This window comes from Diplotaxodon limnothrissa, linkage group LG20, assembly GCF_057381915.1.
Source record: "Diplotaxodon limnothrissa isolate DT_005_m linkage group LG20, D_limnothrissa_male_GT1.1, whole genome shotgun sequence".
Lineage (NCBI taxonomy): Eukaryota > Metazoa > Chordata > Actinopteri > Cichliformes > Cichlidae > Diplotaxodon > Diplotaxodon limnothrissa.
Genome location: NC_140615.1, coordinates 15,733,335 through 15,758,202, shown reverse-complemented (window position 1 = coordinate 15,758,202; position 24,868 = coordinate 15,733,335). Strand labels below are relative to the sequence as shown.

Here is a 24,868-nt window from a genome sequence, read left to right as displayed (position 1 = left end):
GGCAAAGAGGAATATCCTGTTTCAGACATAATACCTGCTAGTGGGTCCGTTTGGTGTTGGCTTTGGTCATGTTCGGCAACTGTCATAAGAAAGGTACAGGATATTACTTGAAGGCATTTAGTTAAACTGTGTGCATGCTTGGAATAATCAGCATTAGTTAGAAAAAAGAGCATTTTCTTGCTAGCTTAAATTCTTAAGAGGTTTTCAACACGTAATATTTCTGATGTTAAACCTAAGCTCTATAAAACTCTTAAGTTGCACTTTCCTTAGCTATATGGAAGCAGCTTTTAGCCTTATTAAATGCTGATGTTCAATCTTAAATATACGCTAGTGCAAGCCTTTAACCCTTTTTTCCCATCCTCAGAGTGTTTGCCATGCTACATGGGAACTCCACCCTGGTCTTACTGTTCATCCTCACCATTTTTGCCACTGTCTATGGTCATTCCTACCCCCGTTTTTCCCGTAATGACACTGAGTTCCAGCACCTGGTGCTCCACCCCGACCCCTCTGCGGGGACTGTGTACGTGGGGGCCAGGGACCACCTTTTCCAACTGGATGGCTTAGATGGACTGCGGTTGGAGCAAGAAGAGAGCACTGGACCTGTAATCGACAGCAAAGAATGCCTGCCCCCAGTCACTGACACAAATTGTCCCCAAGCCAGAAGAACCAGTAATCACAACAAATTACTGCTGGTGGATCCTAAAGCATTGGAGTTGATCACATGTGGCAGTGTGCACCAGGGCACCTGCCAGAAACGTAGCCTGAGGTCAGTCAGAGAGGTTTTGTTCTCTACCGAGAGGCCTGTGGATACCCAGTATGTTGCAGCCAATGATCCATCAGTGTCAACAGTTGGTTTGGTAGTGCGGCCAAGTGGTGGAGATAGAACTGTGATGTATGTTGGTCGGGGCTATACCGCCAGCCACCCACCCATCTCCACACGCCACCTTTCATTAAAACCCATCTTTTCCTATGAAGAGACAGCTAAACTAGCTGTGGCTGGGCGTCTTTCGGAGTATGATCATCATTTTGTGACAGCGTTCACACGGGGCACGTACGTGTACTTCTTATTTTACCGCCGTGACATCAAGTCACCATCAAGGGACTACCGGACATATGTCGCCAGAGTGTGCATGGAAGACACTTCCTACTATTCGTATGTGGAAATTCCTCTTGTCTGCCTATCACAGTCCCATTCACCTAGGAGTTACAATCTGCTCCAGGCAGCCCAGGTATTGAGTCAAAACATTATGAACACTTTTGCCTGATATCTTGTTGGTTCTTCACATTGCATCACAACCATTTTATTTTAACCATTTTATTTATTAGTGATAGAATTGCCACCCCAATATTTTTGGTGGCCCCCATTTATTTCCCTTAAATAACTAGAATCAACATTTAAAATTGTGCTTTGTATTTCCTTCAGTTAACTTTGTCTAATATTACAATTATTTTGATGATCTGAAACATGTAAGTGTGACAAGTATGCTGAAGAATAAGTGTTCATCAGGGTTACGCTGACCCTTTTTCTGTGCCTTTGTTGGAACAGGTGGGACACGGGCCGGGTCTGCAGGGTGAGGATCTGCTAGGAGTCTTTTCCACCAGCACCAGCCCCACAAACGACAATCCCTCACATGAGTCAGCTCTGTGCATTTTCTCTCTACACGAGCTGGACAGATACATCAACTCAACCCGTGACCTCTGCTACACCAAAGATGGGCGGGGGGAGGGAACAGGAGAGGCCTACATAGAATATGAGGTCAAGTCCAGCTGTGCCAACCTGCCCGTGGTAAGAATACAGGAGTAAATGTTTTGGGGATTAAGCGCTGACCTGCTTTTGATGTCGATCTTTCCCGTGAAAACAAATATTTTTTTTGAGCCTTTGCATGCTCATGTGAACCTTTCAGATTGCTGAGAGAGAACATCCTTAATGCTTTGTGCTAGTTATAGCAGGAAAGCCTCACAGTAGATACATTAAAACTCTCTATCATAAGGACTTATTCCCTGATGTCGACCCATACCTCAGCTATATCGACTAATTTGATGTAAGTGTTCAGCGGAAGCCAAAACAGATACAACCATGTAACGAAGAATGACAGGACTGGTAAGATTAAGTGTAGTAACAAGAAGAAGTAGTGACTACATATAATGGATGGATGAAAGTGAAGTAATGAGGTCCTTGTTAAAAAAAACCCTAAGGTCTCTAAAGCCCCAGGAGTAGCTCTGCCCAGCTGCAGCCATTCAGAGACCCTCTCCACTGCCCTGCAAACTGCTCAGGTCCTGCCAGCCCACAGAAGCATTTAATGGGATCGTTAGGGATCAATAAACCAAACTACCCCTGAATCATATGTGAAACTGCTTAATGAGCTCTGACAAGGAAGGACGAGTCTTCTTTTGAAAGCCACGGGCAGAAGAAAATAGAGAGGGAGAGAGGGGAAGAAACAGAGACGTGAAGAGAAAGCCTGTGGAATATAGTGCAAAAGAGGAGGAAATGAAAGTAAGGAAATAGATGAATGGGGAAGATAAAGTTGTATTAAATCATGAAGTTCCCCTCCTAGCAATGATGAAACGTTATCATTATTTTCTTAATAAACAAACTGAGCAAACTAAAAAAAGATCTCTCATTCTACCCACTCCTCCTCCTCCTCCTCCTCCAGGGCCAATTATCTAGAAGCAGAGCTTGGAGACTTAGTGGAAAAGCGGAATTTGGAGTGGTTGCTTTGCAAAGCCAAAGGAAAGGAGAGACCATGTCTCTGAATGAGTCTGCTTTAATCTATGGTGCAATCCTCTTACGATGTATTAAGAGGATTCAGAGGCTCTGAGGCAACAGTGGGAATATAAACTTATTTGCTCTAAAGCTTTAGATGTTTGGCATGACTTAAAACAACAAGGGAAAAATAATAGCTGTATTTGAAATGTGATATAAAAATTTAAATGTAGCTTGAAATTGTAGCAATAAAAGTCTCTGTTGTGTTTATTTGAAGATGAACCAGCAAGACAAACTCTCTATCCCGTCACATGTTTTAGAATACCCTGAAGGCATATCCCTGCGGCTCCGACCACACCCCAAGTCCAATGGCAAACAGGGAACCGCTGAAAGCTAAACCTGCATGGCACACCTCATCTGCCCGTCTCACCGCCGTGGCAGTCAGTGTCAGGGATGGACATAGCATCGCATTCCTGGGAGACTCCAAAGGGACCCTTCATAAGGTAGCTCAGACTTTTAGTTTTTGTTTCTGTGTGACCTTGGAGAGCCTCCCCTGGTGCGCAGAGTGGGAGGCAGGGAGAAACCCCTGACTCATGGAAATATTTCTACCAGTTTCTTATTAACCCGGTGGTCTAATTTTTCATTCATCGCGCTCACATAAGTGTCAGGGATTAACTGGATCTGTGTCCACGCAGGCCTGCCTTTGTGCTCTAACTTGTCTATGATTCACATCTCAGCAAAACACACCTTACACCACATAAAACACCCTGAAACACACAAATCCAATTTCAAAGATATTTAATCCAAGTCCACGCCAGTTCCCATATACTTCTACATCACTGTGTGACTCCGGCCTGGAAGATTCCTATCATTCCAGCATTCACAGTGTTCCAACAAACACAGGCTAGCATACCTTTGTGATCCCACGCTTAACGGGTTTGCTTTTTCTTCTGCACACTGCAACATGTTGGAGACAGGGTCTTATTTTGGGGGGGTTTTTGTTGGAAAGTTTCGTCCAGAGTAGATTTCTAACATCACTTAGACTTTTTATCAAAGTCTAAGTGATGTTTTCAGCTCTTCTGTACAAAACAAAACAAGAAAAGAGAACGCTTCTACCTTCTGAACAACATCTGCATAGATGTGATAGTTACATGAAGGGATCAAGATAAGAGGATTGTAGACACAACCTGTTTTGCTCTGTTTGTGTGTGTGTGTTCTTGTGTCAACTAGAGAGAGTGAGACACAGAGCCAGACTTAGTACTTTTAGGTAGCAGATCAAAGCTGCACTCAACGTAGTCATCTGAAAAAAGCTATTGTAACAGGATTAGCGTATCACAGCAGGACAAATTCCACAGCATCCAGATATGGGACTCCATTTGAGCGCGTGTTTGTGTTTCAGAGGAAAGAGGTTGACAACTGGTGACCCACTTTAAATGTAATACTGCAGTAATATGTTGATGGTCTGTAATTGGTGTAACTGACTTGATTTTTGTGGTTGTAGTCAGCAGGCTTTACCTGCGTTGCTTTGTTGGAATTAAAAGACCATTTCTGCATTTGCCTAACTGCGCATATTTGTTTTCACACCAAGGTTTCAATAAAACAATCGATACTGCTCTTACATTGGTACATTAACTGTGGAGCTAGAGCTGGAGGTTGTTTGGCTTACGCGAGCATTATGGATGGAAGCATAAAATGGAAAACATAACAACGACCATCTTACTGCTTCCTTGTTTAACTGGTACAAAAACCACACTGAACATGTAGGAACTCGAGTGCAGGAAGTACAGTACTTTTCATCCACGCAGGTTGTAATTATATTTATTCTGTTTATAAAATTTGCAACTTTGCAAATCTAATCTACGCCGTGCTATCGTGTTCTTTTTAGAGAGAAGAGGCTTTGTTGCGGCAATTCTTCCAAATAAGCCATATTTGTTCAGTTTTTTAATTATGCTGTTAAGAACTTCAACATTTACCTGTATAGTCTGAGATGAAGCTCTCTGGCTCCTTGCAGTTTGCCTGAGCAATGAACAATCTGACCTTGTCTGTAAAGGACCTTATGACCCTTCCCACATTGATGGGAGCAACAATTGCTTCTCTAAGATCATCGTCAATGTCTTTTCTCCTTAGCAGTGTGTTACCCACACACATAAATTCTTCAGACAGGCAAACTGCTGAAACCTCTGCTTTTATAGAGATGCTCACACTTGCTAATGATTCATTAATGTGCATTTGATTAGGAGCACCTGCCTGCTACTTACCCTCTTATTTCCTACAGAAGGAGTAAAGGTGTGCTTAGGTTGTCAAACAACACTTTTTAAAAATAATAATACGTGTTGTTGTCCAAACAGATTGTCTAAGGAGCGTGTAAAAAAGGTCAATGGACTTGTATCAATTTCTTGAATAGATTTCACCTCTCACCTAAGGCTTCTTTGGGGTTGTTCATTTAATTTTAAGACTAGATTATTTGTTATTAAGTTATAGGTGTGTGAAGAGTGGGTACATTTTTTTTCATGACTGTAGATTCAGAATTCTTTAAATTCTGCTGACAGTTGGTGCTTAATTTGGCTTATAGTCTCTCCTTTCAGACAATTTATAAGGATTGTGTTGCTGAATGAGTAAATAACAGTCTCAGGGTATGAAAACTTGTCGCAGAATTAGGAAAGGACTCACTGTACAAACTATCTTATGAAGACGATGGGCTAGTGGATGTATAATTCTGAATGAATAATGACATTTTTAAGAAACAGTGTCTGTGATTTCTTTGCTGGCTTGGTTTTTAGAGCCACAAGTGAACATATTTTTGAGGGCTGACTACAGCTGTCTACTGCAATAGACAGACACAGACACCTATTAATTGGTGCTAAAAGACTAGAATTTCACTAAAGTGGAGCCAAAGCATCTTGGAAAGGTTGCATCACACAGAGGGCCGTGATATTTGTCAGATAATTCCATTAATAACGATCCACCACAAACACGGTCAAAAGGTCCAGTTCAGTGAACGAAATAGCTGAGATAAGTGAGTCCCATCAGACAGGTGTTGGCTACACAGCCCTAATTTTAAGTATTAACAAATGGGTGAGTGATTACGAAAAAACATCTCCCTTATTGGTGTCAGAAGGGGGAAAATTAGGTATAGACACTTTAAAGATGGATGTTGGATATTTTGACATGGAGCTCTTTGGAGATTGACTTGCTTTCAGAGACAGCCTTCAGTGCGCATTAGATGCTGCTCTGGGCAATTAAGTATTGGCTTTGTTTTTCAGGCCTGATGATTGCCACTTAATACCTTAAAGAAGCATTAGCGTGGTGGAGATACAAGTCACCTGGACGTCTTGATGGTTAACTTCCTTGTTTTGAATGAGCAAGTGGAAGAGCAGTGGTGTTCCTGAATTGGTTTATGTCAGAAGTTTCAAAATAAAAGTCAAAACGGGATGGTGTTGGTCGCTATCCTGGAAGTGGGTTTTTTTAATCCCAGCAATAGTAAAATGACAAATAATGGAGGAACATTGATTTACTGTTAAGGAGCAGTAGGCTAGAGTCAGGTTGTTGCTCATAGCTAGCTGTTTCCAGGAGATGGCCTGCCATTTTCAGCTTAAAAAAAGTTTCTATGATGGACACATCTCTTTAATGTTCCAAAGTCACAGAGCATTACAAAGCAGCTTCCCATGCCATTATGTGTTGAGTGCATCCTCTTAATGGGATAACTGATTCTCCATTCTGTCCACAGTGATCTCATTAACATGAAGTAACATGAGAGTTTGAATGCCTGGGAATTGCTTAAGCCAGAGGTGTCTTCCTGTACTTCATATTAGATTTGACTGTGTGATAATCACATTCATGCCCACTTCTACTGCGCTCCTTTGCAAGTCTGATTTGATTTGTGTTTGAGTTGTACGCTGAAGAAGGTATTCGTTTGTCTTTTATTTTTTTGCCTGTCTCAGTTTAGTCCTGCAGTGAGGGGAATAGATCACGCTCATCCTTTCTGTCCTGGAAATTCAAATTGAGTTGGACTGATATTTGCTACGTCATGTATACCACGAATTCTATGTCTTGTGCTTTTCTGCTATAAACGTCCAGGTTTATCTTGGCCGAGATGGCACTGTGGAGGTATACGAGAACACAACGATCCACCCCAACTCTCCCATTAACAGTGACCTTTTGTTGGATCAGAATGGAGGACATATCTACATCATGACCAAAACCACGGTAAGTTTACAATGAATTATAAACACTTTAGGATAGTTTTAGGTTTCCCATATTTTAAGTCCAAATATTCAACAGCTGCAGGGTTTGTTTTTTTGTTTTTTTTTGACTGAGTATCCCCATTCAACCACTCAACCAGATGTCTCCATACACAAGACTGAACATGGATTGTAATCCATCGTCAACACTATTTATTGTTTGTCAGAGTTTTTCAGGCTTTGCGTCTTCCTCAAGCTGTTTCTCTCTCACTAATAAAAGAGGATAACAGAATATAAGCCAAAGAGTAAAAGAAAACACTGAGGCCAGCTGGCTGTTGAGGTCAAAAGTCACTAACCCCACTGTGAGTTGTACAACAGTCTGCAGGAGGTGTAAAGTCGCTTTTAACAATGGTATTGATCAGAGAAAGTGGCCTCCATTGTGTTGGCACACTCCCTACAGAGTGTGTGTGGGTAGCTATAGATGCTGATAAATGGACTTGGGGAAACTGCAAGTCTATACACAAAATTGATTGTGTCAGTCCGACACCACGGAGCACCTGAATGTAGCGCAGCAGAAGTTACATTTAGCATACACATGTGAGGCAGTTCCAGTTTCCTCATATACATTGCATTTGTCAAGAGACTGCTGGTATATTTGCATGCGAAAAGTGAAGTTCAGTTTATGGTAGTTAGAAAAAAAATTATGTGGTTAACCAATGCCAACAATAAAAGGGATAAAAGACAATATGTAAATAGGAGAGCTCCTACTTCCTAAAGTTTCTTTTTCATAGTAATGTGTGACAAAGATAGCATTAGCATTCCTAAATCCAAGCTTCTTTTTCTGCATTAAGTTAAAAAAGTACATAAATAAAAACACACAGTACAGCATCAGCCTTGCGTCAATAAATAGTATTACTTTTTGTTACCTATCTTTAGTGCTTGAATTTCTAGTTAGATTAAGTTTAGCTGTATTATTGTAGGGTCATTAACTTACAATATAAAGTGCTTTGAGGCAGCTGTTGTTGTGATTTGTTGCTATATAAATAAAACTGAAAGTGGATTGAACTCAATTAAATGTCCAGTAGATGTTTGTAGGCGAGCAGCCAGTGTAAATATTTGTTAGCTAGTCAGCCGAGCTAGCTACTGACTCATATTGGTCTGGCTTGAAGAAACAGGACACACAAAGGGCCATAACACTGTTATTATAGTTACTGAGACAAACATAGTTAAATGTGAAGCTAAGATTAGAGAGCTAGAGATTAAATATCTCGCTTCGTACGTGTCGGTAAGTATGGCAGATTTATTTTGTAATGAGCAACTTAGCCATCTTTAGTAGTCTGATGTGAATAAAAAGGAAATATAAACACAATAAAACTGTCATTACAAGCTGAAACAAATATTGAGTATAACATTCAAACTAGCTAGCTAAAGATTACATGTATAGCTAACTAAATATTTAAGAATTGTTTTTATGTCATTTTGCCATAATTTGTCTTTATTTCCATTTTCACTAAAGCAAAGCAATTATCACATTAAAAACCAAAGACAACCTCTTCAGTATTTGCCACAGTAATGCAATAAACCAATTATCAAGTCCAAGTTATTACATTGTGGTTGCCAGTTTGATGAGTTCCCAGGGACTCTGATGCAAGTTAAAATCTTTGTAAAGCCATATGCCTATAAAAAGCATTCACATTTTACCACAAGATTATTGACTTACTCATGATTATCCATGTTCACATATGAACAATTTTTGCTTTATTTGAAGCTGAAGATTTTATATATAAAAAAAGATTGGTTCACTTTAAAGACTTCATAGGATTCATAGGACATTAGTGCCATTGTTATCTACTTTAATCACCTCACTAGTTTAGCCTTACTTCTTCTTTCTTTCTTCATTTCAGGTAGAGAAACGTCCAGTGGCAGAATGTGGGGATCACTTAGACTGTCAGTCCTGTCTGTCTGCCAGAGACCCCTATTGTGGCTGGTGTGTCCTGGAGGGACGGTAAGAAATGTATTATTATTATTATCATATTAATTTTCCTTTACGATATAGGGAGATGTAAATGCATCTTTACTGTGGCCATGATTCTCTTTTCTGATCTTATTCGATTTTCTTACATGTAACATTATTCAGCTGTGGTCAGCGGTGGGAGTGCCAGCGAGGATCTGAGCAGGGTCACTGGTTGTGGAGTTTCAACCAGACACAGCAGTGTCTCAGTATCCAACACCTCAGCCTCTACAATATCAGCCGTGGAGAGGAAACTGATGTAATACAGGGGGAAAGGGGCAGCAGATCGAAGCACAAGATTACGTTGTTGTTTCCAGTTCTTGAATTAAACCCTCAGTGGGTAGAGTTAAAAAGTAACCATTTACTTTAATGAAATGCCCTCTTTGTCTCTTTTCCTCCTTTCTTTCTTCATACTGTCCTTTCCTATGTAGATTACAGTGTCAGTAGAAGGCCTACCCAGTCTAAAACAAGGCGAGGCCTATTCTTGCTTCTTCCAGTATACAGAAACACCGGCTTTGCTCACTACTGCTGGTGTGATATGTTCCACCCCTGATGCCAGCAGTCTGCCCCCCATTAGCCATGGAGATGGTGGGTGTTGCATCCACTCATGTAACTGTTGTAAATAGTGGCTGGAGTGTTTTTGGACTGATTCACAACTTGCATGTATTTGTTTCTAAGTGGCAATGTGAAAGCTACTTCCTTCTAAAGTGCAAACAATAGCTAGTGTCAGATGACAAAGATACATGACATATATTCAGGTTTTACTTACTATTCTCTTTGTAAAAGCAAAGTTGAGGCTGCCCTCAAATAGTGTCCTCCAGTCGCTCACTGAGAATTTCAAAGAATTTGTATGTAGTTACTCCGTGCACATTTTTGATTTATTGATCAGTCAACTTGAAGCTAACGTGTCCTGGCTTACTTGTTGCAGAGTTTGTAATGGTTACCTTATCGCTGCGCTTCATAAATGTCACGGTAGCAGAGACAGAATTCACCTTCTACAACTGCAGCTTGGTGCAGCAGCTGTCTGGACGCAGGCCGTGAGTACCTCTCTAACCAAGACACATGCGTACACACACTCACATTATTAAATCTAATTTGGCGAAATGCATTAGATGCTAGTAAGGTGTTTTCAGCTTGTTACTGCAGTAAGAATGCCTGTTTGCACATTAGGTGTCTGAGTCTCAATTGTTAGCACTTTGGCTTAATTAACCCTGTTGTGGATACGGACATGGACAACTGGACACACTATGGCTAAGTAGCTATTCCTGGTATACTTCTTTGAAGTCCACCACCTGGGCCACTTGTTTAGTTGGTGCATTGTAACAGAAATTTTTCAGTGAAGTCTGCACGGTCACAGAAATAGCCCTAACCCGATATTTCCATAGGAATTGCTTGGAAAAATTCATAATAATTTTTATATGTTTCAGTTACAATGATTATTTTCTTTGTTTGTATAGTAAGTATAATGTAGCGTTGGGTTGTGTGAAAGAGTCTGATTGTTGTCATAACAGCCCTTTCAGAGATTGCGATCATGTTTTTTTAACATTGCTGTGTTCTCTCCCAGATGCCAAGGGTGTATCAGCAGTCGTTGGGGGTGTAACTGGTGTATCCACCAGCATGTCTGCACACATAAACATGTCTGCACCGAAGGAGTGACTATCTACAACCAAAATGTGAGTCTGCACGACACAGAGAGGGCTTTTAACTGTGCTGTGCATATAGATTCTATAAGGGGAAACGGATAGCCTAAGAGTGTTGTTTGTTTTATGAGCATTTATCATACTGCTTTTCGCACCACACATACCAATTTTTGCATGCATTTTCTGTTGTTTGTTGTAGTTCTGTTTATTTTTTTATTTACTGTCCCTGTTCTATTTTTTGGTTTACCATGAATGTTTTTATGTTACTCATAAGTTACTCCTTAATGTTTTTTTGCTTTCACCTTCTGTTTTATCCTAATTTGTCTTCCCCATGCTTCTTTTCCCTTCCCCTCCCCCTCCCCCCTTTGCTTATTCACTTGTGTTTCCTCATCGTCAAGTTCAAACCTCCAACCCCCACCACACCAACACCCAGCAGAAAACTGACCCCTCCACCTCCTACTGTCCCGACTGCTACAACAACAACTACTGCAACAACACAGCCACCACCCACAAAGACATCTGCTCCCACCACTACAGCTGTCCCCACCACTACAATCAAAGTAATGCCACCAACAACCCCCAATGCTGAATCCATCACACCTATTGGCCTCCCTACAACTTCTCCCTCTGTCAGGACCTCTACGGAGCACACTGAGGTCACCACCATTGGCTTCTTCGATGTGGGAAGAACAACAAAGGGTACTGATGAACCTACCAGAGGTTTTTCAAAGGATCAGCTCACTGATAGCTTAAATATCACACAAAGACACACAGTCACTCCATTACCCAGCAGCACTAGTCACCAAACAGACTCTCATTCTTTTGAACCATCTGGTGGATCTTCCTCTGAAATGAGCATGAGCGCTTCCAGCGAAGTAACCCTTTTATCAGACCCAAGAGATTCCAAAACTCAAGAGAATGACTCACCACTGTGGCTGAACAGGTCGACGAACCCAGAGAGTGAGGTGGTCTCAACAAGTTCATCTGTCATTCCGACATTTGTATTGACACAATCACCTGAAACAGATATTGACCTCAGCTTTGATTCTGGAGAGAACTCCCAATCTGATTCTACAATTGACTCTTATTTTCTGGTGAGTGCCAAAGCCAGAAAAAGAACTACTGTCACAAGTCACCAAGAGGAACCACTTAAATCCCCTAAATATACATTTAGGGGAATAGGCTTATTTGTCTCCTGTTGACAGGTAAAAAAAATCAGTGCCATGCACTGTGAAGCTACATGTATCTGGCAGTTTGCTTAGCTGAACAGACAGCTTAAGTTGCTCGTACTCACTGATTTCTGTCTATTAAAGCCTCAATATTAGCATTTTTACTACCAAAAGGAGATTTTGAAGAAAGAGCTGTCAGCCAACTGTAGCTAGCTTGGTTAGAAAGGTGTGTGTGTGTGTGTGTGTGTGTGTGTGTGTGTGTGTGTAAATAAATAAATACAAAAAACAAAAAACTCAAATTGCATCTACAAAAAATACCCTTTAATAAGGCTAGGTAAGCAAATAGTTCTTATATAGTGCTTTTCTACTCTATCTTGAGTACGCAACTTGTGCATTCACCCATTCGCACAAGCACTTTTTTCTAAGTTCTTCCTAACAGACTAGGATCGAACTACCAACCTTCCAGTTAGTAGGTGACCTGCTCTACCGCCTGAGCTACAGCCACCCCAAGTTTAGGTTTAAAGCTTTACTCTAGGTGGTTTGCAAAAGGTGCCAAACCAGCAATGACTGACATTACTGGAATTTTTTTGAGGTTCAGTGGATTGTCTATCATCATATCATAGCTGTTAACTTGTTGAGCACTAGCATGATATTACAGTGCTACAAGCTAAGCGTCCGTCCCTGTGCTTTACTCATACATCTTATGCTACATTGTGGGACATGTCTTTGTGTTGGTTATCGTCTTTTTGTTTCTCTTAGTTTTATATTTTGTTTGCATTTTTTCTAGGACAGCAACGTTTTTTATGGGATTTACTTTTCTTTGACAGCTTGTATTTCAAAGATGAACAGAAGAATTCTTATCCATAATATACATCATTATCTATAGTAAGGGCACCATCTTATTTTTTAAATGGACAGTTTAGTGGGGTTGTTCTTAGTTTGGTGGATGGAAGTAGAATGTGGCTTGTCCCAAACTACCTTTCACCCATTGCCTATATCAAATTTGTCCAAATCAGAGTAAAAATATGAACTTTAAAAAATAAACAAACAAACAAAAATGTCCAGAGCTGGAGAATTAATTAGGATTTTATTAACCCTGAAGATTGTAGTTCTTATAGATGTTCAGTGAAAGAAAAAAGAAATGAGCAGGTGCCTGCGTAACATTAAACGTTGAGGGCAGGATGCATGTGCAGGTCTATAAATGGCTGTATTGTCTGTATGTGTAAATGATTTTGCCGTGTCCTCAGGAATGCCCGTGTGTCGAGAAAGTTCAGGATTCTCCTCTTCTCCCTGTCAATGTTGAGCGGAAGATCACTCTGGTGGGACAATACCTAAACCTGTTTCAGGTTTGTCTCATCCTTAAATCTCAACATATATTCTCTGTTACATATTTTAAAATTGAGATTTGTTTCACTTTGTCAGTCAAAAACACTTTTAGAAACTCTTTTGTGTTGATACCAGGACACATAAGTTAATAATGTGTTTATTTTGGAATGTATTTGTGGGTCCACTCTGTACATTCAGGATGAAGATTTAAACTACGAGTGTGTACTGGACATTGAGAATAAGTCAGTGGTAGTGGATGCCTCAGTGCAGCCGGATACTGCAAAGCCATCAGTCTTCTTTATCACCTGCCAACCGCATCAGGTCAGATTACTGCAAGTCTGAAAGACTGATAACTACTCTGATTGTCTGTCTCAGTGTAACTGAGTAAACGTCCTGTGTGTGTTTGTACACCAGTTTCAATAAAAAGCTGCCTTTAAATGATGATTTATAAATACTTATTTATTAATGATAACCTGTTTAGCACAGCCAACATTACAACTAGTCCTATGTTACACCAATAAACGAGGGACATGTGCTGAACGAAGCCTGTTTTTGCATCAGTGAGCTTCATTAGCTCTCAACCAGATAACTGGACGTACGCTGTAACAGCTGTACACATGGTTTGCATCACACGACCTTGTACACATTATTCTTTTTGACTGCTCGTCTTGTTTCAGTATGTGTACTCGGTCTCGCTGGAGGAGTACCCAACCACAATCAATGTGAGGAGAAAAAACAACTTCCTCATTGACAGCGCTGAGGATCTGTATGGTGGGTTTGCATAGCTGTGCATAGTTGCACTATAGACAACTGTTGTTTAGAGTACAATAGTTTTGTGTATAGTGCATTCATTTCATATTTACTACTATAGTGCTCTCTGTTTACTTTATACCCTCTCTTGCTTCAGTGACTCTGTTCAATTGTTCGGTGGGGCGGTCAGACTGCAGCCGGTGTCGCACAGCTGACCCCAAGTATGGCTGCGTTTGGTGTGGTGGGGCCAGCAGTTCTCACTGTGTGTACCAAGACTCCTGCACCGATGAGATCAAGCACACCTGCCCAGCACCAGTCATCCACTTTGTAAGATATTTCTACCTTCTTTCCAACACTTTACTCACTTTCATTAAGTAGGGCTGAAAGGAAAACCAAAAAGTTTTTCGTCACACATGGGGCATTGTTAACTCTCATTTAACATAAAACTAACATAACTGACAATGTAAATTCATTGTTTTCTACTTATCTGAAGCTGGATTGTGATGGCAGCAGGCTAACCAGGCTTCCAGCCACACTTTCCAGTTCTTCCTGGGGGATCTTAGAATGAACTGTTCTATGGAGTTGGATGTCTCGAGACCACTTTTACGTGGTCTTGGTCTTGTCTTGGTCTCGACGGACTTTGGTCTTGGTCTTGTCTTTGTCTCGCTGTCTTGGTCTTGCTTTCTCAGATCGACATAGTGTTCGGAGATTTGGAGTCAACCATCGGCGGAGCGCGGGGGGGTGGCTTACTGGGCTTAAGCCTGGGTCATTTTTTCAGAAGCCCGGAGTCTTTTGGAGTGTAATTTGTTTCATAGTTAGATGCCTTATTGACAACTGTATAAAACAAAAACTACACACAATATTCAAAACAAATAGTGCACAGTCATAAATTCCCCCTAATTTTGGTATGATCTGAGCTCAGGCACTAGGTGACTGAGCACAGCACTTGCGCATGCATGTGAGCGAGGGGGGAGAAGCTGCTGCCTGCGAGTTTGCTGCAGACAGAGGAGAGCTTAAATTTGACCAGGTACCAAAGCAAATCATTCGTACTTTACAAATAATGTAAATATGACTGTGTATCACAAAAGAGTAACCACTGAATAAGCACTTAACAGCTTAGAAAAAGTGATTGGATGAATGAATTAGTTATATAAAGAGCTTTGAGTGCTCGGGTAGAGTAGAAAAGCGCTGTAGAAGAACCAGACCATTGGCATGCAAACCAGATGCTGAAACCACCCAAACTGGCTGCTTTCGATATGGAGGAGCAATGGCTCTACTCCAACTCCTCACCCTACCTCTGAGGCTTAGCCCATTTGATCTCATTTTATCTGCTTGTATTCATGACCGCACTCTTTCAGTCATTACCTATATTTCATCACCATGAAATATGACTTATATATGAACCTCCACCTGATGTGGAAGGTGCATGATCTATGTTATATTTTCAAGCATGCCTGATTAAGCCCTATGGACACAGGCCTGATCAGCAGACACTTGCCTTCAAGTTCCCCTTCCCAAGCTGGGTTCCAGGAAAGGTTCCCATTTTCTTGCTTCCGGGCAAGGTGGTTGAGCTGCAAATCTTCCTCTTCATTTGTGTTTTCCGAATCGCTCGTTTTGCCAGTGGGAGACCATAAGAGTGGCTAATGCCCCAGAAACAATGGCTCCCAGGATCACACGGAAATGCAGACCTCTCCACTACTGAAAAATTGTGATTTGCTGAGGGGGAATAATAACATGTGTCTCATATGTTTTGATTTTTTATCATACAATCAAAGTTGAAATCAGATTTAAGGTGAGCACACAGATAATGTCCACCTTCAGCAGATGCCTAGAGAAACAAATTTACTGTGTCATAATCTTATCATTTTATGCCATTAAAGGCAAATATCTACGTTCCTCACAGTATGTTGAGAGGTGCTTGCTCACAACACCTGTGCATTAAAGCGGACTCCAAACCCTCATCATTTCATTTCTTCCATTTACATTCAAAATAATATACAAGATAACAACTGACGTTAAAACCCCCCACATATATCCAACAGTCTGATGAGCCCCACTTTTATTGTTGTTGTTATGTTGCTCATGCGAATATGTGCATGCTCACCTTCTGCTGTTCACACAGTTCATGCTGGCATACTGGTAAAGTTTAGAGCGTGTTTCCCCTATCTTTGCCCTGCCACCCCCAGCAACAATTCTTGCTTCAGGAAATAACAAAAGACTACAAGGAGATAAAAAAAGGAAGAAGTTTTAATTCATTACAATGTCACTCTGTTTTGCTTTATGGTGACATTAGTTCTTTTTCTATGCTCAGGGATTCACTGTGAGCTAATCAGATGTAGAAGTAAATGATAGTAACTCCAGCTGAGGAACCAGTACATATGGGTCAATCATACCATGAGTACATCCTTATGTCCCCGCTGGTCCCTCATTTCTATCCTCCTAACTTGGCCACTGAGACATATCAGTTTTGATCATGCACAATATTCAGTTTGCTCTTGTGTTACAGCTGGACCCAGTATCCGGTCCCGTCGAGGGAGGGACAGTGGTGACCATTTCAGGCTCCAACCTTGGTCAGAGAGCCGAAGACATCCAGGGCTCAGTCACAGTGGCAGGTGTTCCTTGCAATGTGATCCACAGCAGATATGAAGTCTCCTCAAGGCAAGTCAGGGGCACACCTGTGTGTACACCGTTCTTTTATGTACCATACTCCCTTTGTGACAGTTCTGTGACTCTGTTGTGTAGGATAGTATGTGAAACTACAAGCAGTGGAGGGGAGAAGAGTGAGCAGGCCTCAGTCAAAGTGATGGGAGGAGGAGTCGGGCTGTCAGCTCAGTGTTTCCATTTCCAGGTAAATTAAGCAGCCATCAGTGTGTTTACATTAAACTGTAAAATGAAGTATGTGTGTGTACAAATCTGTTTTTCCTGTCTTCCTTCTTTCATCCCAACCGGACGCGGCAGGTTTCTTCCTTTTGAAAGGGAGTTTTTCCTTCCCGCTGTGCTTGCTCATAGGGGGTCATATTATAGTTGTTTTTTTTCTCTGTATGTATTATTGTAGGTTCTACCTTACAACGTAAAGCACCTTGAGGCGACTGTTGGTGTGATTAGGTGCTGTATAAATAACATTTACCGTAAATCCCGGACTACAGAGCGCACCTGATTAAAAGCCGCATGCTCTAATTTTAGAAAGAAAATCAATTTTGTACTTGAACAGGCCGCACCGGATTTTAAGCCGTATGCGTTTCAATTGTAATATAAGATATTTACACAGAGGTATTACACGTGAGGATTTTTAACGTTTAATTGAATCCGTAAGGTAACATAAACATGGTAACATAAATGTTAAGGTAACATACAAAAACACATACTGCAAATGCTTTTTTTTTCTTCGAACAGCGCCTGTTACACGGCTACCTTTAAGTATACGTACGTATCAGTAACACACAAATTACGTTGCTTATGTTTTTTTTACGGAACAGTGCACAAACAACATTACAACGTCTCTTAACAACCAGTAAAAATATATACCGTATATATACTACTTAGAAATTTTATTGGTCTACTGTTACCAGGCAAAATGTTTTTGGCCGCAAGAAACAAAATATGCATTAGCCGCACATCAGTATAAGCCGCAGTGTTCACAGCGTGGGAAAAAAGTAGCGGCATATGACCCGAAAACTACGGTAATTGAATTGTTTAGTCCAAAATCCAGCATTTGCAAAAGAGGGACGAAAGGAGAACAAAGCAAAACAAAATATAATAATACATTAGGTTGTGTGTATGCACACATGTTCAAGAAACAGCAATGCTAAAGAGAGATTTTAGGAGAAAGGCCTTGCAAGATATGTGTCGAGAATGACAAAGGATGAGGTCCACAATTAAGAGGCTGAGGTTGGCTCAGTCAGCAGCCTGTTTGTTCTGTATTTAATGAATTGAACATTTTTTCTCTTATCATTTATCTTGATTTGTGTCCATTTCGGTTATTTAGACTTACTCGTACAGTGTTGAGTCAACCCCAAACTGTTCAGAAAGAAGCCTGTTCACTCTTCAGAGAGCTCCAAATTCATATTACCCAGCTACCACGAATGGGTCAAAAAGAAAGAAATAATGCACTAAAAATGTAAATAAAATGAAACATTTCAAAAGTTTAAACTTCAAATGGGAACATAACAAAGTAACAAACGTAACAAAGGACCTAAAGATTCAAAGTAAAAGGAGTTGTTTCCTGAGAACCACTGTTGGGTTTATAGTGGCTCAAGCACTGTATCAGTCAGCAGGTACACCTTCCTGACATATTGTACTTATGTGTCTGTGTAACCGGTTTCTGCTTCATACCGCTGCAACAGTTCGGCCCAAACAGACTCCTTGATTCTGCGTTGTGTTGTGTTTTTAAGAAGACAAGGAGTCTCTGATCGATCGTTGCCACTTTATTTCCTGAATGGAAACAACGGTGTATTATCAGTGCACAGGCTCGCCACACACCACTCCGCACAGCACACTCTCGTATGGCTACGGCAGACTGGCAGCGATTACTGCAGCCATATTACAATTTCTAATATACAATAAAATAACAGCAACAACAAGTGATGTACCTGAATGGAAACAACGGTGTATTATCAGTGCACTGGCTCGCCACACACCACTCTGCACAGCACACTACGGCAGAACATCTCATTAGCATTCCGCTTTAGCATATAGTTTCACACATTAATAAACAAATGAAAAGTACATAAAATTGGTGTTGGACATGTGTCCACTAAGCACTTATTACACTCGGTGCCCATCAGCTAATCAAACATGTTTTATGTGTCTGTACTACTTAGCTATATCGTGTGCGGAACAATACAACTCACCTCTCGTATGGCTACGGCAGACTGGCAGCGATTACTGCAGCCAGCCTCACCTAACCAGCCACCCCGAGAGGGGGGGCGCTGTTTCCCCATTACACTGACATTTGTGGCAAGTGGAATAATACCACATAAACACTGTTACATCTACATATTCTCATGATGTCAATGTATATGAACAACAGTGTGAAGCCCTTATAGATAGCTCAGGCAGGCACTTCCAGCTGCACTTCCTCACACACTTGCAGTCTGTTTCTATCTACAGATTTTCTCTCTGACATGCCTGCAGTACCTGCTCTTTCAACCCCTTCATCACCTTCAGCATCCACCTCAGCCTCAGTGGAAGGGGGAATATTTATGCATCGCTCACTAATGTCTTTCTTTTGCATGGTCCTCTGATTGGCTCAGAAGCTAGACACCTAAATTCTGTTCTTTTCTATTTTAACATCTTGAGATCAAAAATCTTTTTCCTGTGCGTGTCCTAGGCCAACATAAGCACCATTAATCTGTCAGTTAAATGTGAGCTTTCTGGCTGAACTGTTATAATCAAAATGAAGTTTACAGCAGTAACAGTTCTATTCATAGCAGTAGAGCTGTAACTACATACAGGGAGTGCAGAATTATTAGGCAAATGAGTATTTTGTCCACATCATCCTCTTCATGCATGTTGTCTTACTCCAAGCTGTATAGGCTCGAAAGCCTACTACCAATTAAGCATATTAGGTGATGTGCATCTCTGTAATGAGAAGGGGTGTGGTCTAATGACATCAACACCCTATATCAGGTGTGCATAATTATTAGGCAACTTCCTTTCCTTTGGCAAAATGGGTCAAAAGAAGGACTTGACGGGCACAGAAAAGTCAAAAATAGTGAGATATCTTGCAGAGGGATGCAGCAGTCTCAAAATTGCAAAGCTTCTGAAGCGTGATCATCGAACAATCAAGCGTTTCATTCAAAATAGTCAACAGGGTCGCAAGAAGCGTGTGGAAAAACCAAGGCGCAAAATAACTGCCCGTGAACTGAGAAAAGTCAAGCGTGCAGCTGCCAAGATGCCACTTGCCACCAGTTTGGCCATATTTCAGAGCTGCAACATCACTGGAGTGCCCAAAAGCACAAGGTGTGCAATACTCAGAGACATGGCCAAGGTAAGAAAGGCTGAAAGACGACCACCACTGAACAAGACACACAAGCTGAAACGTCAAGACTGGGCCAAGAAATATCTCAAGACTGATTTTTCTACGGTTTTATGGACTGATGAAATGAGAGTGAGTCTTGATGGGCCAGATGGATGGGCCCGTGGCTGGATTGGTAAAGGGCAGAGAGCTCCAGTCCGACTCAGACGCCAGCAAGGTGGAGGTGGAGTACTGGTTTGGGCTGGTATCATCAAAGATGAGCTTGCGGGGCCTTTTCGGGTTGAGGATGGAGTCAAGCTCAACTCCCAGTCCTACTGCCAGTTTCTGGAAGACACCTTCTTCAAGCAGTGGTACAGGAAGAAGTCTGCATCCTTCAAGAAAAACATGATTTTCATGCAGGACAATGCTCCATCACATGCGTCCAAGTACTCCACAGCGTGGCTGGCAAGAAAGGGTATAAAAGAAGAAAAACTAATGACATGGCCACCTTGTTCACCTGATCTGAACCCCATTGAGAACCTGTGGTCCATCATCAAATGTGAGATTTACCAGGAGGGAAAACAGTACACCTCTCTGAACAGTGTCTGGGAGGCTGTGGTTGCTGCTGCACGCAATGTTGATGGTGAACAGATCAAAACACTGACAGAATCCATGGATGGCAGGCTTTTGAGTGTCCTTGCAAAGAAAGGTGGCTATATTGGTCGTTGATTTGTTTTTGTTTTGTTTTTGAATGTCAGAAATGTATATTTGTGAATGTGGAGATGTTATATTGGTTTCACTGGTAAAAATAAATAATTGAAATGGGTATATATTTGTTTTTTGTTAAGTTGCCTAATAATTATGCACAGTAATAGTCACCTGCACACACAGATATCCCCCTAAAATAGCTAAAACTAAAAACAAACTAAAAACTACTTCCAAAAACATTCAGCTTTGATATTAATGAGTTTTTTGGGTTCATTGAGAACATGGTTGTTGTTCAATAATAAAATTATTCCTCAAAAATACAACTTGCCTAATAATTCTGCACTCCCTGTACTGATGTAATGATGTAACGGTATAGCAGTTCAGCACGTTCTTCAATTCAAACAAGTCGGGTTACTCAGGCGTTACGCACGGTGAAATGCTAAGCAGACTAGTTCATTTTCTGTCTCTCTTATCAGACACGCACAGATACACGCACTCATGCGCGCGCGCGCACACACACACACACACACACACACACACACACACACACACACACACACACACACACACACACACACACGGTCTGCATATGTGAGAATCAGATAAGACATTGCTTTTCTTTGTTGTGAAATCTAGCTGCCAAGATCACTTATGAGGAAAACTGGGTTATATTCATACGTGATGTTAAATGTTTATGTGTCCATAAACACCCTTCTTATCTGCAGAAACTGCTGCAGCACAGTGCAGCAATTTACAAGAAATTAAACAAGCATTTCAAAAAACCAAACAAAACCAGGCCATCTCAGGGGCATTTTCACACCCAGATCACAGGCAGCAGTTATTTAGTTTGAACTCTGCTGTGATTCCCCCTGAGTTTGCTCCAGTTGCACATGCAAGAACACGCTAATCGCCCTGGGGTGTGGACCAAAGCAGATGGACCCAGACCTGACCGAGATGGGCGGGAGCGGGGGGGGTCCCCTGGTATTTTTTAAAACGCCTCTGGAGAAAGTGATGAGGCTGCAATGTGTCAGCACTCGAGTGTGGCATTAGGAAGAGTCGTCCACAACTGCTGCTGTTTGTGAGAGAAGCTTTCTCACAACAGAAATCTGGCCAATTACGGAAACCTCAGCTCCCACATGGATTTTCTTAATAAGGCCTCAAAGTGTGTTTGAAATGCAAGAAAGGCACTGCAATACAATACAGTAGGAGCGCATCTACTTATTTACATAGCAGAAGAAGGACTGAAGCCCTGATGGTAGACTTAATTAAGTCTACCATCTTTGCAAATGACAAGCAAATGAATTGCTACCTTCAACGGCCATCAGGCACACTACCAGTGTTTCCCAGAATGCCCTGGCCTTTCTTTTTATCTTCCCTATAAATCTTCATCTTAGTATTGAGTTATCGATTACACTTTTATTCTTTGCGTCTCATGCTTGATCTCTCTTCTCTCTCCAGAATCCCGTGCTAAGCAGCATCTTCCCCCACAGAGGGCCCAAAGCAGGTGGCTCCTCTCTCACCATCACAGGCCAAGCACTGAGGACAGGACACCTGAACGAAGTCAGCGTCTTAATTGGAGGAATACCGTGTGATGTGTAAGCACTTCCAGAATAAATCCTGTTCATGCTGCAGGATTTGATTTGTGGGTTAAAATCTAAAAGACGTTCCTCTTCTCAGGCGCGACATCCAGAAGGATCACATCAGCTGTCTGACCCGAGGCAGCAACAGGACGGGAGAACACGGCATCACTGTGCGGTTTGGTGGTGCAGAGCGCCACCTGAAGGGCTCGGTGTATCATTACACCCCCAACCCAAACATCACCAAGGCTGCTCCGTCCAAAAGCTTTCTCAGGTGCTTTAGTGGAATATAACTGTATACATCTAGTCCATTAATGAAGTCAAGTAAAATGCTTTTAATATTATAAAATCCATTTTTATTAAATCACCAATAAAATGGATCATCACCCATATTATCTATTTGATGAGCTTAAAAACTTTAGTTTCAGAGTCTAAAGAGAAACATAAGTTTTTCCATATTGAAACAAACCTATAGAAAGCTATAGAAAAGGGACACACACGGTTTATAAAACAAACCCCAATCCAAGATTAATACAGTCACCTCACAGCAATCTGCTGGCCGGCCGGGGCCTTTCTGTGTGGAGTTTGCATGTGCTCCCTTTGCCTGCATGGGCTCTCCTCCCACATCTTAGGGATTTTGGTGATTCTAAACTGGCTTTAGGTGAATATGATTGTGAGTAGAGGACTGTAACTCTGTGTTAACCCTGTAATGGACGGTCAGTGTGGCCGGCGTGTGCTCTCCTCTCACCCAATGACAGCTGGAATGGGCTCAACACAGGCTGGGTTAGCCCCCCAAATTACACTTGTATCAGTGCATGTGTAAGGTATTAAGCAATTCGGTATTAAATATTGCAGTATTGTAAAAGTGACGACAGACATATTAAATTAACACAAATCCACTGAACTCATTTTCTTTCCTACTGCTTTCCCCCACAGTGGAGGCAGAATCATCACAGTTTCTGGTCAGAACCTGGATGTGGTCCAGGAGCCAAAAATGAGGGTTACCCTCAGTCCTCGTGATACTCTCCCTCCCAGGAGGCGGAGAAGTGTGGTTAAGAAGAAAGAAGGAAGCCTGAACCGAGGACAGGATCACCAGGGTCCGCTGAAGAGATGGAGGAGGATTGTTCCAGAGGCGGACTGCCCTGAGGGGACGCTCTGCCATGTCAAACAGGTGTCTTCATGGGATTGTACAGAAATGATTATTTACTGCACTGATTTTGTTTAAAATACGCATCCAAGGATTATCTTCTTTTTCACTTCCCCCGTGCTCTCTTCCAGTACGAGTCTCGCTGCACGGTGAACAGCTCCTCCCTCATCTTGTGCCCGACCCCAGCCGTGGGCCCGGAGGCCATTAATGCAAGGGTCAAAGTTCACTTCCTGTTGGACAGCCTTCATTTTGACTTCAACACCGTGGGTAAGGAAGCCTTTAGGTATGAGCTCAACCCCACGCTCTACAAGCTGAACCGGAATGATCCCAGCAAGCCGTACCATCACAAACCCGGCAGCATCATCTCTGTCGAGGTGAGTTATGGGAACCTCGAGCTCGAAATAAACTGGCACCACTTTGTTTCTGCTCAAGACTGTGTTAAACAAACAGTCTCACAGTGTTGTTGAAGTCAGTCTGAAAAAATAAAATAAAACGCTAACAATGAATAGAAAACGCAACAACATGCCACTTTATGGAAGAAGTAGTTGTTGTGGTTAGATGGACAAAACTCTCTGGTGACAGGTCTGTCATTTCCTGTTTCTGTACTACTTTCAGCAGTGTGGTAAGTTTTAACAGTCAGTTTCTTTAGTAAGGTCCCTACCTGAGAGAAGCAACCTCTCTGCACTGCAGTAAAGTACACTGCGCTGCAGGCATGATAAGAGCTGTATGAATGCTCCTAATATGGAAAGGAAATTGGATAAAACCCATATAAATCCCACATTTAATAATTGCACACTATCAAAATAGTCATAAAAACGATCATCGTGATTGACAAAGTAATGCAGATAATGTGTTTCCTATTTCATGTGGAGTCATTCTCAAGGCACACTCAGACCAAATGCTGTATGCATACATTGCCTCCTTGTGGGCACAATATGCAACTACATCTTTAAATAACATAAAAGGCTTTAAGAAGTCTGCATAGGACCACCTCCTATCCTCAGTAAGTCTTCCCACTTACTGGTTCAGGTTTCAAAGAACATATTGAGAAATAAATCATATGAATGTCCTTCTATAAAATATAAATGATAATAACATTTTATTGAATGCTGCAGCTGAGTGGAAGAAGAGCAAAATTACATTCTTTCTGCAGAGGCTGGGTTTCTTCTGACTAAACACATGAAATGCTGTTGTGTTTTGTCAGAGCTGCTTTAGAAAAGCCGTACTCTGTTTTTTTTTAATCAAGGGAGAACATCTAGATCGAGCCATGTCCAAGCGCGAGGTGGAGGCTTGGATAGGTGACGGCCTGTGTTCGGTGAAGACCCTGACACACAGCCACTTGTACTGCGAGCCACCGGCTCAGCAGCCCTCGGTGAAAGGTAGGAAGAAGCAGGATGGCGTGGACAGTCTGCCTGAGTTTACGGTGAGTACATGATGCAAAGAACTGTGAATTTGAGTTCAGTGAACCCTCTCTAGTTCATATAGTAAATACTTAGGATTTCTTGCTGTAGTGTTAAACTTGTTCTTTTTCACCTGCTTTTCAGGTGAAAATGGGAAATCTGAACTTTTCTCTGGGCAGAGTAGAGTACGACAGCCAGACACAGTCTACATTTCCTCTAGAGGCTCAGGTGGGAGTCGGTGTTGGAGCATCCATAGTGGCTCTCATTGTGCTCATCATAGTGCTCATATACAGGTAAAC

At 41.7% G+C, this 24,868-nt stretch overlaps 1 protein-coding gene across 1 annotated transcript in view; it reads left to right on the top strand.

Moving 5' to 3' along the window:
* plxnb1a (plexin b1a) overlaps window positions 1-24,868 on the top strand; it is a 78,744-nt gene that overhangs the window by 39,288 nt on the left and 14,588 nt on the right. The window contains exons 3-24 of the mRNA XM_085343974.1: window positions 365-1,229; window positions 1,547-1,786; window positions 3,025-3,207; window positions 6,782-6,910; window positions 8,790-8,890; window positions 9,023-9,155; window positions 9,328-9,484; window positions 9,825-9,933; window positions 10,461-10,569; window positions 10,935-11,630; window positions 12,953-13,051; window positions 13,230-13,352; window positions 13,709-13,802; window positions 13,939-14,108; window positions 16,288-16,439; window positions 16,524-16,629; window positions 21,904-22,040; window positions 22,123-22,296; window positions 22,959-23,193; window positions 23,301-23,543; window positions 24,416-24,592; window positions 24,714-24,862. Of these exons, the coding sequence (XP_085200100.1) occupies window positions 365-1,229; window positions 1,547-1,786; window positions 3,025-3,207; window positions 6,782-6,910; window positions 8,790-8,890; window positions 9,023-9,155; window positions 9,328-9,484; window positions 9,825-9,933; window positions 10,461-10,569; window positions 10,935-11,630; window positions 12,953-13,051; window positions 13,230-13,352; window positions 13,709-13,802; window positions 13,939-14,108; window positions 16,288-16,439; window positions 16,524-16,629; window positions 21,904-22,040; window positions 22,123-22,296; window positions 22,959-23,193; window positions 23,301-23,543; window positions 24,416-24,592; window positions 24,714-24,862 (4,581 nt within the window). The remainder of the gene's footprint in view (window positions 1-364; window positions 1,230-1,546; window positions 1,787-3,024; window positions 3,208-6,781; window positions 6,911-8,789; window positions 8,891-9,022; window positions 9,156-9,327; window positions 9,485-9,824; window positions 9,934-10,460; window positions 10,570-10,934; window positions 11,631-12,952; window positions 13,052-13,229; window positions 13,353-13,708; window positions 13,803-13,938; window positions 14,109-16,287; window positions 16,440-16,523; window positions 16,630-21,903; window positions 22,041-22,122; window positions 22,297-22,958; window positions 23,194-23,300; window positions 23,544-24,415; window positions 24,593-24,713; window positions 24,863-24,868) is intronic.